This window comes from Equus caballus, chromosome 3, assembly GCF_041296265.1.
Source record: "Equus caballus isolate H_3958 breed thoroughbred chromosome 3, TB-T2T, whole genome shotgun sequence".
In the NCBI taxonomy this organism is placed as follows: domain Eukaryota; kingdom Metazoa; phylum Chordata; class Mammalia; order Perissodactyla; family Equidae; genus Equus; species Equus caballus.
Genome location: NC_091686.1, coordinates 113,160,250 through 113,178,040, shown reverse-complemented (window position 1 = coordinate 113,178,040; position 17,791 = coordinate 113,160,250). Strand labels below are relative to the sequence as shown.

Here is a 17,791-nt window from a genome sequence, read left to right as displayed (position 1 = left end):
AAGAGAGAAAGAAAATGTGGTCTATCCAACAATGAGCATTATTCAGCAATGAAGAGGAACGAAGTACTGATGCATGCCACAACATGGATGAACCTTGAAAATACCGTGCCAAGTGAAGAAGTCACAAAAGACCACATGCTGTACAATGCCATCTACAGACAGAAAGTAGATTAGTGGTTGCCTAAGGCTGGTGTGGATGGCATGGGGAGAGACTATTCATTGGTACAGGGTTTCTTTGGGGGTTACAAACACGTTCTCAAGTTGATTGTGGTAATGGTTGAATATACTAGAAATCATTGAATGGTACACTTTAAATGGGTGAATTGTATAATATGTGAATTATATCTCCATAAATCTGTTATTTAAAAAAATCATGAAAGTGAGGCCAGCCCCGTGGCTGAGTGGTTAAGTTCGCCTGCTCTGCTGCAGCGGCCCAGGGTTTCACCGGTTCGAATCCTGGGTGTGGGCATGGCACCACTCATCGGGCCATGCTGAGGCGGCATCCCATATGCAACAATTAGAAGGACCCACAACTAAGAATATACAACTATGTACCGGGGGGCTTTGGAGAGAAAAAGGAAAAAATAAAATCTTTAAAAAAATCATGAAAGATTACGTCCACACAACAACCAGCACACTGATGTTTATTGCACGCAGCTTTATTCACAATTGCCAAAGCATGGAAGTGACTAAGATGTCCTTCAGTAGGTGAATGGATAAACTGTGCTGCATCCAGACAATGGACTATTATTCAGCACCCAAAAGAAATGAGCTATCAAGTCATGAAAAGACATGGAGGAAACATAAATGCACATTACTAAGTGAGAGAAGCTAACCTGCAAAGGCTACATACTGTATAATTCCAACTATATAACACTCTGGAAAAGGCAAGACTACGAAGACAGTGAAAAAGTCAGTGGTTGCCAGAGCTTGTGGGGAGAGAGGGAAGAACAGACTGAGCACAGAGGATGCCTAGGGCATGTAAACTGTTCTGTATGACACTGTAATGGTGGGTACATGTCATTATATATTTGTTCAAACCCATAGAATAGACACCACCAAGAGTGAACCCTCATGTGAGCTATGGCCTTTGGGTGATAACAATGTGTCAGTGCAGGATCATCGATTATAACGAATGTACCACTCTGCGGGGGATGTTGATAGTGGGGGAGGCTGTGGGCATGTGGGGGAAAGGGGCATATGGGAACTCTCTGTACTTTCTGCTCAATTTGCTGTGAACATAAATCTGGTCTTTAAAAAAAAAGGCTTATTTTGAAAAAGTCACATAAAGGAAAAAAAATCACATAAAATCTGATCACACACACATGATCACTCAACAGTTTGAGCCACGTGCTTGGAGTCTTTGTAAAGACTTTCTTTTTATATAAATAGTTTCATGTTATATTGTTTTAGCCTGTTTTTCTTCACTTAGCAATATGTTATAAACATTTTTCTATGTCAATAACGATTTTATTACATTTTAAAATATCTGCATGGAAATCTATTTTGTAGATGAGCTATAATTTATTTAAACATGCCACATTTAGACATCATCTTAATTTGTGTTAGCATAAAGAACACTATGATAAACATCACGTGCTCTTAGAATAAATTCTTAATGACAATAAAATAGTGAGTATTTATTGAGCGCTTAGTAAGGGCCGGTGACTGAGTCAAGGGCTTCGCAAATGTCGCCTGGATTAATGAATGCTCAGAGAAACTTAGGAAGCAGGCACTATAATTAACCCCATTTTACAGATAAAGTAACTGAGATTTGGAGATATCAACTGACTTGCCTAAGGTTAAACAGCTAGTAGATGGCAGAGGCTGCAATCAAATTCAGGTCTATCTCATTCTAGCACTTGAGCTGTTACTCATTTCTGACCCTAAACAGACTGAATTAGTTTCCGTATCTTTTCATTGTTCTGGTACCTTCTGTTAAATTGTTCTCCAGAAAATTCACACTAACTTCTAGTCCCCACCAAAAACGCAGGCAGGTGCTCACGTCCCCAATCTAACGCTGGTTCTCTGTAGTAATCTTCGTGCTATTTCGATGAGCAAAAAATGGTCTCTTATTATTGTTCCGCTTTGTAATTTTTAAGTGACTTGAGAGTTGTGTGTTTTTATGTTTATTGGCTGTCTGCATTTATTTTCTGAAGAATCAGTTATGTGTACACTTTTCTACTCTTCCATTGGTTATCTTTTTTCTTATTGGTTTTTTAGCAATATCCTAGCTGTCACATAATTTTCAAATATTTTTCACACTTCACGCTTTTTTATTGTAACTTGACAATTTCCTTTGTTTATTGACTTAGTTTTAGACTTTAAAAGTGTCCCCTTACCAACTCCTCTAGGCACAAGTACAGTAGCAATAAAGTTACACAACCAGCAAGCTGACAACAGTCAGCCGGAGAGCCAGCTCCTGAAATGGCTTAAAACCAGTCTCTGCTCCTTCTCTCCAACTAAATCCAGACTAAATATTCACTTTCTTTCCTCTCTGTCATGAAAGGTCAGAACACACATTAGACATAGAAGGCTGATATCAAGTGTGCAATTGGGAGCTGAAACTTGGTCTACAATACAGCAAAAATCATAGCAAAGTCCTCTTATGTATTTGCTAATTGATTAAACATTTTTTATTAAGATATATTCATGTACCATAAAATTCACCATATAGAAGTGTAAAACTCAGTGGTTTTTATTATATTCCTGAGATTGTACAACCATCATCATCATCTAATTTCAGAACATTTTCATCACCCCAAAAAGAAACTCCACACCCGTTAAGCTGTCACTCCCCCTTTCCCCTCCCTCCAGCTCTGGGAACCACCGATCTACTTTCAGTCTCTATGGATTTGCCCATCGGGGACATTTCACAGAAATGGAATCCTGCATTCTGAGGTCTTTGTGTCTGACTTGTTTCACTCAGCATAATATTTGTAACGTTCATCCACGTTGCGGCTTGTGTCAGTGCTTCATCCCTTCCTGGGGCTGAGTAATAGTCCAGGGTGTGGGATTCTGTTTACCCATTTAAAGTTGATGGACACTGGTTGTTTCCACTTTTTGGCTATTATGAAGAATGCTGCTATGACCATTCCTGTAGGTTTTTAATGCAGACATATGTTTCCCGGCATATACATCCAGGACTGCTGCATCATATGGCAGCTATGTGTAATGTTTTGGGGAACTGCCAAATTGTCTTCCACTGCTGTCTTCATTGCCCCATTTTTCATTCCCACCAGCAATGTGTGAGGGTTCCAATTTCTCCATGTCCCTGCCAACACTTGCTATTTTAAAAATTTATTTATTTTTATTATGGCCATGCTACTGGAAGAGACTTTTATACAGGGTGAACTTTGAGTCGGTTTAAATAAAGACGAGCTTTTTGAGTGGGTCTTGCAGGGAACCACCAGACAGGTTAAATATTGACAATTCTTTGGGAATGGTTTTGACAGAATTCCAGCTCCATTCTGCTCCATCCAGTCCTGGAATGTGCATTTCTTTTTTTAGTGAGAAAGAGTGTCCCTGAGCTAACATCTGTTGCCAATCTTATTTTTGCTTGAAGAAGATTGTCCCTGAGCTAACATCCATGCAAATCTTCCTCCAGTTTTTCGTGTGGGACGCCTGCCACAGCACAGCTTGATGAGCAGTGTGCAGGTCTGTGCTGGGGCTCCAAACCCACTACCCTGGGCCGCCAAAGCAGAGCAGGTGGACTCTGTTATTTTTTAAGGCTCCCACTGAGCTGGAGAGTGGGCGATGGGACTAGAGCAAGTTAAAAACTAGAAATTATGTGTTTATGTGAAATTTTCTGATTTTTAAAACACCTTTGATGGTTCCAACTGAAAACACTTGTGGGTCAAAATCAACTGTGGGTCCCAGTTAGGAATCTTGGCCATAGAGAGGTGGCCTGGCAAGGTAGAATGGTTTTCAATTGTTTTAAAGCAGGAGAAACTTTCTGTCAAATAACATTTTATTTGGAACCAAGGATGCTATGTAAAATATTTCACAAGACAAAGACGTAGGCATCGGCCCATCAGAATAGACTCAGGCCTTAGCTGTGCCAAGGGCTGACCTTTGAATGGCTGGACTGTGGGGAGGTGGCTGGGTGACCAGGAGAGGGGCCCTCCAGGAGCCACTGCGGAGGAGAGCTGCCGTGCTCAAGCTGTTGGAAGTGGAGCTGCTCCTTTTAAGTGGTAATGGGAAAGCAGAACCTGCCCGCTGAACCCCGCTGTCCCTGGACCCTCTGTGCTCCACCCCCTGCGCCCTGGCTCCCTGTGACCCTGCTCCCTGCACTCTGGACACCTTGCCCCTCCCCAGCTCCTGTGCCTGGACCCCCTGCACCCTCACTCCAGCCCTCCCCACGTCCTCCAGCAGCCCTTAAATTACCTCGGGGAAACCCAGAGCTCTCGGAGGAGTTTAAAACTTCCTGCTAGAGTATGAAGTATGCAGCCAGCGCCATCATTTGATCTTTTGGGGTCTACCTTCTACCCCTTGGTGGGGCGGGAAGGGGAGACAAGGAGCCCAGCCTCCCGGTTCCTCCAGCCCTTGGGGGCTCAGCTCCCCTGCAGGGGTGGGAGGGGCTCCCTGGGTCTCTCCCTCCCCTCCCCCCACACAAGCACTCGGGCAGTGGCCCCCTTCCCGAGGGTCTGCAGCGTGCTCATCCCAGCTGCTCCTTCCAGAGCATCTGGGCCTTTGTTTCCGGAACCCCACAGTTGGAGTGCGTCTGGAGGCAGGGTGTTGCCCTGGACCCCCGTCTTTCCCCAGTCTCTCTTCTCATGGAGGCCTCTTCAAGGGCTCCCACCCCTCCTCAGGAGGAACCGTGTATGTTTGTAGTCCAGCTCTGCAGGACTCCCAGGTCCCATCGTGGGTTCTTCTGCGTCCCCGCTGGAGAGACATGGCTGAATCTACACTCGTCACTGGCAGAGAGCGCCATGGGCATCGCGAGCGCTGGTCTGTCTTGGAAACAACCGCCGCCCGCCTCCCATAAGGAAAGCACATTCTCTCTGTTACGTGTCTTGGACCCTGATCCTTGAGAAACGAAAGCTCTGGCACTATCGAGATTTTTACCGAGGAGGCTCTGACTCCTGCCTGAGCCTGGTTTGCACTGCAAGTCCTGTCTGCTGGCACCAGGCTCCTAACTGTCTTCATGATTGGCACCAGCTCCGAGGGATTGTTTTCTCTCATCTGGGATGGGGATGATGAGGCCACTCTCCAGTTGGCCTCACAGGTGTGATCTTTGGTGCCAGCAAACCGGGTTCGATTCTCATCTCCACCACGTGCTGTGTGATCTTAGGGGTTCACTTGGCCTCCCTGGACCACAGGCCCCTCAACTATAAACCTGAGGTAAGACTGTCCTCCTTGCTGTGAGGATTAAGACTGTGTGGCAAGTACCAGCCCTCTCGCTGACATCAAGCAGGCCATCAACAGCAGTGGGCTCCTTTCTCTGCACCCCTCGGCTCTCTGTACTGAACCAGCGGGTGTCCATGCCTGTGGAGGGGTCTGTAGGAGAAGGTGATTCTGTGACCCTCCACTGCTCTGCTGGCCCTGTCCGCTCTGTGGACAGGACCATGATCCAAGAGGCAAACATGGCCCCAGTGTTGCAGAAAGGCTGTAGATGGAGTGGAACAGCGTTGCAGTTCCCAGCTGGGTCTGAAGCCAGACTGCCCAGGTTTGAATCCTGCCTCTGCCACTATCTGTGCTCGTTTGAACTTGCTGCTTCTCCCTACGTCTGAGAGTCTTATCTACAAAAGGGAATAGACTGTAACAGTACCTTGCTCACAAATCATGTGCAGGGGCCGGCCTGGGGGTATAGTGGTTAAGTTCACACACTCTGCTTCAGTAGCCTGGGGTTTGCAGTTTTGGATCCCCAGCATGGACCTACACACTGCTCATCAAGCCATGCTGTGGTGGCATCCCACATACACACACACACACACACACACACACAAAATAGAGGAAGATTGGCACAGCTGTTAGCTCAGGGCCAATCTTCCTCACCAAAAAAAAAAAAAAAAAAAAAAGTATGTGCAGAATGAATGACCTCAGACACTGCAGTATTTTAGCTTTAGCAGAGTCCAGATGTGGTAAGAAGCACCCCACAAGCACAAGCTAGTTTTTTTGTTATACCTCACGGGGCTGCCCCAGACATCTAACAAGATAATGGTATGCAGGCTCTTGGTGAGCTGTAAAATGGCTACTTAAAAATAAAAGCTTCTTGTCATTTGATCAAAACAGCAGATTGGGAAAATGGCCAACTCTAGAATGAAACCCAGGGATTGGGGGGCTGCCTTGGTGAGTCTCGGCTGAGGTTGCGAACACACAGAAGACTCTGACTCCCAGTTAGTATACCACTTCTGCCCCGAGGTACAGCCACAGCTTTTCAAACCGGGTCAGTGGCTTTCTGGGGGGATTGTCTTGTGGCCTAATTAAGTAGTTGGAAATACAAGGACTTTTGCAAAGTGGAGGAAAGACTACATCAATATCAGCGATCTAGTTAAAATGATGGAGCTAATTAAGGCCATTTGCATTAGGAAATCATAGGAATTTCATTAGCGTGGCAGTGGGTGCTCTCCTCGGGGGGTGTGGGGGCACAAACCCAGAGGCGCAGGTCAGAGCCCTGCACTTAGCTGAGTCTCGTGGCCGTCACTAGTCAGATGTGTCGCCTTGGGCAAGTCGTCTACCTTCCCAGGTCTTGTTGTCCTACTCTGAAGAATGAGTATAATTCAACCTATTTCATCTATTAAGTAAGATAAAGTATTAGATCCTACAAAAATGCAAGGTTTTATTCTCATCATATCGTGGTCATTTCTCAGCCCAGAGGAGACCAACTTTAGCAGAGAATGGAGATTTTGTTTCATTGTTCATTAATTCTTTATCGACCACCGTTTTCCAACAAGGACTCAAGGTAGCACAGAGAAACTCGCATAGTACAGTGTCATTCTGATAAATACCACAGTGAGTTTCAGGAGGCTGTTTTTTACCGGCAATGCTGTGCAGTAAAAGTGATTCTTGGGGATTCTTCTCCTCACTTGGTTTGTTGAATGAATGAATGAGTGAATGGAAGATAACGAGTTGAGATTCCCTTTTAAGTAATATCCCTTTGTACAGGGAGCACATATTTTTGCAGCGTCCATGACGACCTGTTAATCTCTACCTTAAAGCATAGTCCAGTCACAAGGCATCATGGGAATGGGATTCCTTTTCTGTCCATCATCACTGACCATCAACATTACAACAAAGAAGGTGACACTCCAAACTGACAGGAGCAGGACTTTCGTTAACATAAGTATCAGGATGTGACATGATGTAAGACTTGGTGACGCTCTCCTCCAATGGAATGGAAAGAACCCCTGGTGAAAACAAGGATGCTTTATTTCTGAACACAAAGGAGACTGAGCAAAGCCCTCCTTTGCGGGGGGATTTTGCGTCCAGTCTAGACAGAATGGGGATCATTTCACACCCAATTGCTGTGTCCTCAGCCTATTAGGACAACAAAGATGGAGAGAAGTGAGAGGACGCCGAGGGCTGTGTCCGGAGGCTGGGTCCCACTCCTCAGATGCTCTTCACACTGTGGTTCAAGATGACATGGGCCATGTCGAAAGTGACTCACGTTCTGCATGACACAGTTGTCCAAAGCCATTTGGGGAAACATCTAGATGATAAGCTTAAAAAGAACCTTGCGGGAGCATTTGTGGTGACTGTGTACTTGTAAAGACGTTAGGAACATTTATCCTACATGAGGAAAAGAATGCCAAGGAAACCTGAGCAACCCTGGGGAAACGGCGCTGGGCTTGGCCAGTCGCCCTGAGGTGGGTCAGCCTCTTGTTAGAGAAATGAACTCTGGGAAGAAAGGCCGCTGGGGATCTGAGAACTCCTGCGCAGGATAACTCTCTGTGTTATGGACTGAATGTTTGTGTGTCTCCTCAACCTCAATTCGTATGTTGAAATCCTAACCGCCAGTGTGATGGTATTAGGAGGTGGCGCCTTTGGGGTGATTAAGTTATGAGGGTCGAGCCGTCGTGAATGGGAGTTGTGCTTGTATTAGGGTCCTCCAGAGAAACAGGACCAATAGGAGATACATGTAAAAGGAGATTTATTATAGGAATTGGCGCACGTGGTTATGGAGGCCGAGATATGCCACAATCTGCTGTCTGCAAGGACAGCAAAACCGGGGGCTTAATTCAGCCTGAGGTCTGAGGGGGCTGCTGGTGTCAGTCTTGGAGCCCAAAAGCCCTAGAACCAGGAGTGTGATGTGTGACCTCAGAAGACGGTCGCCTCAGCTCAAGGAGAGAGAATGCACCCCTTCGCCACCTTTCTGTTTCATGAGAAGCCTCCAAGGTTTGGGTGATGCCTGTCCACATTGGTGGGGGAAGATCTCTTAGTCAGTGTGCTGAATTAAATGCTACCCTCACGGATACACCCAGAACTAATGCTCCCAGCTCTCTGGGCATCCCTTAGCCTGGTCAAGTTGACACATAAAATCAGCCATCACAGAGTCCTGATAAGGAGAGACGGGGAGAGCTTGCTTTCTTTCCTTCTGCGCTCTGCCACGTGAGGACACAGTGAGAAGACTGTCATCTGCAAACCAGGAAGAGAGCCCATGTCAGACCGGATCTGCCGGCACCCTGATGTTGGACTTCCAGCTCCCAGAACTGAGGAATAAATGTTCTTTAAGCCACCCAGTCTTTGGTAATTTGTTACAGCAGCCTGAGCTGACGAGGACACTCCCTGAAGGGGCTCTCCTGCAGCCTGGCAGTCACGGTCCTCCGTGGCAGGCAGGGCTCAAACACCTTACTCGGCTACCTCCTCCCATCCATCCCAGAGCCCAGCTGACCTGGTGCTGGATGCACGGACACTTTCTGCCTCCCGCCCTTCATTCCTGCCGCCGCTCTCCCAGCCTTCACACTCTCACACCTGCACGTCCTTTAAGGTCTGATGGTGGCTCTGTTATGTGCCTGCCTGACACCTACCTCCTTTTTATTCTCTGCTAGTAGAACTGTTTCTGTTCAGGACCTGTGTGTTCCCGGCAGTTGATTATGCTTAGTCTAAGCCAGTGTTTTTCAAACAATGGGACACAATCCATCACGAGATCATGAAATCAATTTAGTATGTATGGTATGACCAGCATTTAAAAAATATAAACAAAAATATTTGAATAAATCAGAGTAAAGGTAAGTATCGTTTGGTGAAAGTCGTCTTTTCAGTTACATATGTGTGTGTACACTGGGTTTCAATGTGAAATGCACTTCCTATGATGGGTCTCCATCCAAAGTTTCTTAAAATGCTGGTTTGGGCCAATCAGAAGGCTCTCGGGGCCCCAGACCCCAGCCCCCAGCCCCACTTGCAGCTTACACCAAAGAGAAAAAGTTAAAGCTATAAATACGTGTTACTAAAATGAAAAAAATCTAATAGATATATTAAAAATATTTAACCACATTCTTAAAACTAGGTAACCCCCCATTTTTTTTCTTTTCTCCCCAAAGCCCCAGTACACAGTTGTATATCCTGGTTGCAGGTCATTCTAGTTCTATGTGGGATGCCACCACAGCATGGCTTGATGAGCGGTGTGTAGGTCTGCTCCCAGGAAACCCAGGCCACCGAATTGGAGCATGCAAATTTAACCACTTGGCCACAGGGCTGGCCCCCATTACTCTTTTTAAAATAGCGGTAAGGTTGGCAAGGATTAGGACAACCATCCAAGGATTAGGACCCAGGGCTGGTGACTGCGTGGGGCTCCAGGCACGCTCATACACTATGCGCCTCTGGAATGTAATTTCATAATACACATCAAAAGTCGTTTGGAACCCTTGTCCAAGTAACTCTAGCTCTAGGAATTTATGCTAAGGAAATAGACAAATGCCCAAGAAAAAGGAATTGATTAAACAAATTGTGAGATGGCCATATATGGAATTCTAGGCAGCCGTTGAAAATATTTTAAATCGTTGACATGGAAAAATGCCCGCCCCATGTAAAGGAAATGAAGCGCGTTATAAACCAGCATGTAGAGTCTCACTGAAATATATCTACATGTGGAAACCTCTACCTGTGCACGTATCAGAAACAGTCTGAAAGAACATGAACCAAATTAGATGGTGAAATTGTAGATGTTCCTCTCCCCGCCTCCACTTTTTCTTAATAGTCTTCTGACTTTTCTATAACAAGTGTATATTACTTAAGGATCGAACCTAATGACATGTAGCATTTGCCATTGCTTGAGCCAGGAAAAGGAATGCTCTCGCCACCTCCTCTCCCTAGCACAGGGGCTGCAGTGCTGGGCATATTATGACCACGCATTTACCAAGCACATGCCTGACCTATGACGGGGAGCCCTCCTCTCCGGTCCTAGGATTGCACCCAAACTCTTGACAGTTTCTGGCTGGTACAGAGACATCATGTTCCTATTGCACCCACCTTGCAGGGGGGTATGAGAAGTCAAGGAGAGACTATTTGTAAAGTTGCCAGCCTCACATAAATCCACATTGTTATGCCTCATGCTGTCGTGGTTCATTAGGGAGAAAAAAGGTGATTCAACAATAAGCAGCCGAACCGGAACAATCCATTCATAATCCAGATTCTAAAAATAGCACTCAGCAGAGCCACTGCGTGGAGAATTAGTCATATGAGAGTCTGGAAAATGTGAACCAAAAGCAGGTCAGAAGGAATGGAAAATTTGTTAACTGCGCATGGTTTTCTTAGAAAACTACTTGATTTAAGAAACTAATCTTGTGTGTGTTGGTCAGTGCTCTCGTGCAGGGCTGTCCTGAGGTCCGTGCACAGCCCAGTGTTGAAGGGCCGGCACTCTGCCATCAGCTGGACCAAGTTTTCAATCTTGGCCCTGCTCCTCCCTAGCTGGGTGGCTGTTGAGAAAACAGCCTCCTGAGCCTTGTTTCCACATCTGTAAAATGGGGGCCTTGCAAGGACATTGTGCAGATTAAATGAAGTAACGAACTGAAAGGGCCTTGTATGATGCTTTGTGGCAGATGTCTAGTAAGTACTGCTTTTTAAATTACTGCTATTATTACCACAGCTCTTATTTCAAGCCACAGCCAGAGGGCAACTTTTCGGGGTTCAGGAGAAAAGCTTGAGAGAGAGGTTGGACCTGGGACAGAGCTTAGGGCTTGGTTACAGCCCCTTCAAGGCTAACATTCCATCATTCTAGGACCTAAGTCATCTTTAAATGTGCTACCTTTGAAGGAGAAATGAGCAGTGCATTTATATCCATCTATTTACAAGGGAAAGCCACATTCTTTCCTGCTGTGTTTTTTGGTTAAGGACAATAGACCCTGAGTCCACGTGACTTTATCCTGGCCCACAGCATCTTTCTGTCTTTGGTTCTGAGCCCAGCCCTGCCAGTGGGGGAGCTGAGCCCAGTTTCCGGCTACTCAGCGTGGGGCTCAGGGGCGCTTCCTCTCATTGGAAATGTGGTTTCCATTGTGGGCCCAGGAACGGTCCCGGCCTGCCTCTGGGAGCCATTTCAGGAGGGAAGCAGACCTGCAGGCTGCTCATCACCACACTCAATCATCCAATGAGACAGAAAATCAGACAAAAACTGATTTCACCTACTCTGCAGGGTCAGCCTTGAAGAAGCAAAGGGACCAGGCTTGGTTGACTCCTGTCCCGTGTCTGTGTCACCAGAAGAGGTTGAAAGGATCCTGCAGAGGGGCTGCTTTGCCCTTCCCAGGTGGAGACAGCCAGGTCAGCCTGAGGGCTCCTGACGATTCCCTGGCTTGACTTCAGGCCTGTCTAACCCCAGTCTTTTCTCATAAAAACATCCCCTCACTGGTCTCCCTGATCCCATGCTAGCTGATTGCAAACCATCCTTCACACAGTAGAAAAAAGCAATATCCTGCCTCTTACCTGGTCCTGGGATGGGGAATATCCTAACTCCACCTGGTCCCTGGGCTTGGATGACCTGGCCCCCGACCCCCTACTCCTTACGCATTTTGAGATGTAAGCTGTCCCCATCTGCATGCCCCCAGCCCAGCTAAACTTCTTTCTGCTGGGAGAATACATCCTGCTCACTCTCACCCCAGCGGCTTTGGACTTCTGGTCTCTGCCTGAAAGAGGTGTCTTCTAGCTTAGGTCGCAGCTCCCGTGTCACCTCTTAGACGCCTTCCCTGGCCATCCAGGTAGAAGAAAGCATCACATCCCTGTCACATTACCTTGCTTTTTCTACTCTAGCTCCCATCACCCTCTGCAACACTCGATTGCTCCCTGCTTATCATCTGGTTTCTCCACTGGATTGTATGCTTCCAAAGAGAAGGAGCCTGCTGCCTTGTCTGCTCCGTCACCTCTCCTAGCACAGTGTTGGTGCTCGGGGAAGAGGGAAGGAATCGCCCACAAAGGGTCTTGGTGCTCAACTGCACCACTTAGTGGACACTTTCTCCCCTCCTTACCTTTGGTAATTAGACCTTTGGAGTGTCACGTGATACCTTGACCCAGTGCTCTGATTTCTCCACACTCCTCTGAAAGGTTCTATTGTTGGAGGCTGAGGGTGGAGCACTGAGGTTTGAGGAAGATCTAGAAGCCTCTGGTTCTAACCCTGCTCCAGGCTGCCTGGCCTTGAGCAAGTGATGTCAGTAAAATGCAGATTTTAAATAAAAGGTAGGCATACGCTGCAGAACTCTGGCCTCCAAACCCTATTTGTCTAATTTTCACCTTGCAATTTTAGTATATGTGCTGCTGAAGTGAGCACTCCAAATTTTACCTTGGGAAAAGCAGACAGAGTTGTTTTTGGCCCCTTGATCCTGAGGTCCACATCCTAGAGTGACAACTCCAGGCCAGGGATCCTCCAACTTTAACATGCATGAGAATCACCTGGAGGCTGTTAGAACAGACTGTCAGACCCTGCCACAGAGTTGCTGACTCAGCAGGTCTGGGTGGGGGGGGCCAAGAATCTGCATTTCTAACCTGTTCCCAGGTGAAGGGATGCTGCCAGGCCAGGGACCTCACTTTGAGGACCATCAGTCTAGGCTATGAGGCATCAGTCGATGATAGTCAACACAACTTAGAGTCATACAGTGCTTTATCATTCAAAAACCAAGTTTTAGATGCATTATCTTATTTGCTCCTCCCAGCAACCCTGAGGAGCGGATATTATCAAGCTGGATTTGCGGAAGAGCAGACTGAGGTTGCAGTGTCACACAGAGCAAGTCCTTGACGCAACATCACACAGTCAGCAGGCCCTCCTGGAAACCTACTAAATGGGCAAACACCCTAGACATCCAACATCCAGAAGGTCACCATGCCCCACAGCCCATAAGTCCTGTTACTCTGGCACGAGTGACTGCGGGCACCTCCCTGAGGGGTCTCCCTGCCTTTGCTTCCCCCTCTTTCCGTACACAGCAGGTAGCAGAGAGGTTGAGAGCACAGCTTTCCCAGCTAGGGAAGGTATTTGACTTTCTGCTCTGCTCCCTGCTACCTGTGGATCTTGGAAAAGTTACATAACACTATAATTTGCAAAGTAGTTTTTTTCGTGCATCTTCTCATTCAATGGTTAAAACAATCTAACTTAAAATTCCATTTAAGCTCCCCCCATTGCTTACAGGAGCAAGTCCAAGATTCTTGGTAAGGCATTAAAAGCTCTCCGAGATCTAGCCCCTACCATCTCCCCGGTCTCCCTCTGGCATGAAGCTGTTCTTTTAGCATGATGTGGCTGCTTATGAGGCACTCAGACACGGATCCAGGGGGTGGATGAACCCCGTGCCGCAGCCATGCTGCTCTCCTTCCTCCTTTGTTCCTGTCGCCTTGCCCTTTCTTTTTTCTTTTTGAGGAAGATTAGCCCTGAGCTAACTGCTGCCAGTCCTCCTCTTTTTTGCTGAGGAAGCCTGGCCCTGAGCTAACATCCGTGTCCGTCTTCCTCTACTTTATATGTGGGACGCCTACCACAGCATGGCGTGCCAAGCAGTGCCATGTCCGCACCCGGGATCCGAACTGGCGAATCCTGGGCCGCTGAGAAACGGAACGTGCGAACTTAACTGCTGCGCCACCAGGCCGGCCCCCTTTCTCTTCTTCTCCATTTAATTCTTACTCTTTTTTCAAGGCAGCCCAAGTGTACATCCTCCCCAATGGCTCCCATGATTATTCATCCAATATTTATCGGATTTTTTGGCCTCCGTGTGCCAAGAACCATATTAAGATGCTAGAGCTGCAGTGGTGAACATGGTGGCCTCCTTCTGAGTTCGATGCTCTGCTGCAACCAGTACCTATGTTTCTGATAGCACTCAGCTCGGGGGGCCTTAACTGCCCAGTTTAACCAACAACCCTCCAACTAGACTATGGATAAGCTTTGTGATCAGAGAGCATAGCTTACTCATTTCTATGCTCTGCACAGTGACTGTGCAATTAATATTTGTGAAGTCAAGCCCAACAAGATATTCATGCATTTTTCTTGTATTCCACTCACCTGATTAATCCTGACATTATAGCCATTTCTCACCTTCCCTAGTATTTACATTCTCATGTAGACACGTCGAAAACAAAATGAGAATATGCTTATTGAAAAAAGTTGCTGTTTCAAAAATAACTACCCATTTTGCAGGTGGTTCATCCTTCTAGAGCTTATGCGTTCTGTAATTCCTGATCTAATCCCTTCAAAAAAGTGCCACACACACCCTCAAGAGCCCCCTTAGCTTCCTCACCTGCCAAAAAGAAAGCTGTACGTTAAAAGCAAAACACGTCACGTAGATACTTAGCCTTCTTTTCCCTTACTTTAAATATCAGACTTCAAATACAACTCCACCAATATAACAGTGAACATTATTAAAATAAATCCAGTGACCTTTTTAAAAAAGATTACAAAATTGAATTTATTGAGTTTCACACAAGATGCACTTATAAAATTAGTACTGAATGCCATTTTAACAGAAGAAACGAACACCATTCTGAACTCCCAATATATTCTGCAAAGGAAATGGAAATCTTCCAAAAATGACAGCACAATAACAGAATAATTCAAGCTGAATTGAAAGAAGTACCCCAATCCTATTCTTGCTCTGATCAGGGCTGTGTTTGGCAAGGTTCTCCCCAAACTATTCCCATACATCACGGACACTGTTCCTTTGGGTGGTGAAGAGAAGACGGAGAAAAGAATAATAATTCTAAGATGGGGCTTCACTGAAACATACACAAAGCAATTAAAAGTCTTCTCATTTTTAACTTAAAGTACTCCCTGGTTTCACAAAAGCATTTCTGTACAATTTCTTCTTTTACCCTATGTGAACATTAATCTCCAGATTTCTTTAGTTAATGCAAAACATGAAAATTCACTTCTGTATTTTAAATCAACAATCCAAAGCATTAAAGCTCGCTTTCTATTTCACCCAGGAAATAGACAAATCACCTAAAATTTATCTTCTGCACATCACACGCCTGAAAGAGCAGCACAGGAGCGCAACTTCAGGATGGGGCCGTCACAGGGGCAACAACAGTGACATCTGGGTGTTCTGAAATTAGACATCGTAAAATTTGTACAAAAGTGCAGAAAGGTTTCTCAAGATAAAATGTGGTGGAAAATAACTTGTCCTATGATGCAGGCCACAAACTAGTAAGTGAGCAGAAATGGAGTCTCGCTCTCAAACAAGACCAAACAGCACCTTTTGGTTGCTGTTCCCAACATCCACACCCAGACACCTCCCACACCCAGACAGCCACCACACCCCCCGACAGGCCACTTACTCCTCAACCACGGGGCTGCCCGGCCCCAGTGGGCACACTCTCACAGTCACACCTCCCCACACAGACGCGCTCCCACAGAGTACAGACCTCATCCCAGGCACTGGCACTGCCCAGTCCACTTAAGAGTATTTACTTACAAAACCCAGTTAAAGCTAACATCTCTGAATTTTGTACACCGACAATTCTTCAGCCTATTCAACACCAAATCCTTTTAACTGTAACAATTTAGAAGCAATTAGTTTTAAAACAAAACCAGTTAACTATACATTAAAGTTAACACTGCTCTGCTTTTTCAGTATAAAAAGTGCCTTTTGGGAAGGGAATTTCTATTTTATCCACTGCAATTAAACAATGCACAGGTCACATTTTGCTTTAAAGAGGAAACTGAAAAATTATGAAACAATTTCTCAGTGATACATAACCTTCATTCATTTTTTTTAAATAAACAAACTGGCTTAGGGTTTTTTCTATAAAACGCTACTATTCATCAAGTCTTATTTAAGGTAGCCTTTTATTCTGATTAATTCAGATATATCTCCAAGGATTACTCTGGTGCTAAGAACATTTATCTTGACTTAAGTTTAATTATTTCTTTATGCTTTGGCAGATGAAGTCCAGTTTGAAACTGTTGGTGAAAATAGTATGAGACTGGAAAGGGGACGCCGTGGAGAAGCTTCACAGTTTGCCAGGTAGATCCTTACACCGCAGAGGCCTCGGGGCAAAATCCGATGTTCTGGAAGCCCAGGTGGACAAAGCAAAAGCGACCCTGCTGCTGCTCCCCGCGGCCGGAAGTGCTCGAGCAGGAGGCGGCTGCCTAACCCGCCAAGTGTGCCAGAGTCGAGGCTGGACATGGCTGCTGTTCCATGACCTGACCTTCAGCCAGACCACGTGACTGGAAGGAAGATACTAAGACTTGCTTTCCATTAATAATTTAAGTTTTTAAATAAATATTTAAGTGCCATTTTCACGTCTGTCCGTCCTGGGAGCACAGCGCCTGCTCTCCCGGGACCTGGTGTCTTCAGCACACCAAGCCGCAGAGTTCAGTCAATTCGGTTTCCACAAATTGTGAACCTGTCTATCTCTAACAAGTCTTTCTTTGAGGATCTGTGTTTTAATTCAGAGTTGTCCTGTGTTATGTCCTTCTCATCACCATCTGGAGTTGTCAGAAACTGATCAGAATTACTTGTCACAAGTAATGGTATGACATTTTCCTTTTGATGAACCGGCTGGCTGGTGACTGAAGCAGAAAGGTTTTCTTCTGTGGAAAAACAGATCCATTTAATTAGAAAAGGATTTCTCCTCCAAGACATCCCACACAGACACTCACACACACATCCAAAATGCACTTCCTATTACATGGCTCCAGATGCAGGGGCCATGAACTGCAGTATGTGCTCACGGGGTTCAGCCCCCCATTAGACTGGAGGACCCTTGAAAGTAAGATGGACACTTCTTAATTTCTTAATGTGCTGAAGGAGCCAGTATAACAGAACACACATGGACCGCTATGAATTATCTAGTTAGCCGAAACAAATGCAATCCTCATCTTACTAATAGTACTTATGTTCTTCATAATGAAAGAATTATTTCCAAGTGATTTTACGAGTTTTTATTTCACTTTATTTTAGCTCCTTGGAAAGCACACACAATGGGCATGGCCCTCTCTCCAGACTGAACTTGGGCCCAGCTCAACTCTCATCTCCTGCCCCTTTGCAGAGCAAACTCCACACACTCAGAATATTGAGCTGCCAGTCCTCGGGATGCTTCCTCAGGCCTCCAGGATTGAGCTCATGCTGGTCCCTTTCTGAAGGGCCCTCTCCAGCCGTCTTCACTGGGCCTATTTCTTCTCACCCTTCAAAATTTAATTTAGCCATCGCCGCCACCAGGCAGCGATCCTCTCCCGTCCCCTCCATACCCCTGTGTATGACCCTTGTTCATCTATACAGATTATCCACTTGTGGTGTTTCCCCTATCGGTCTGTGAGGCCCTGAAAGCATGACTTATTTATGTTTCTATCTCCAGCATCTCACATACTACCTGGCTCACAGGTGCTCCATACACTTACAAATAAACTAAACTAAAAGTCACATGAAAAAACGAAAATACCTATGTGAAC

General features: G+C 45.9%; 1 protein-coding gene across 1 annotated transcript in view; it reads right to left on the bottom strand.

Annotated features, from left to right (window-relative positions):
* Positions 1–14,780: 14,780 nt before the first annotated feature.
* Positions 14,781–17,791, bottom strand: part of TAPT1 (transmembrane anterior posterior transformation 1) — a 62,068-nt gene continuing 59,057 nt past the window's right edge. Inside the window, exon 14 of the mRNA XM_023638315.2 lies at positions 14,781–16,933. Coding sequence (XP_023494083.2) covers positions 16,716–16,933 — 218 coding nt within the window. The 3' untranslated portion in view covers positions 14,781–16,715. The remainder of the gene's footprint in view (positions 16,934–17,791) is intronic.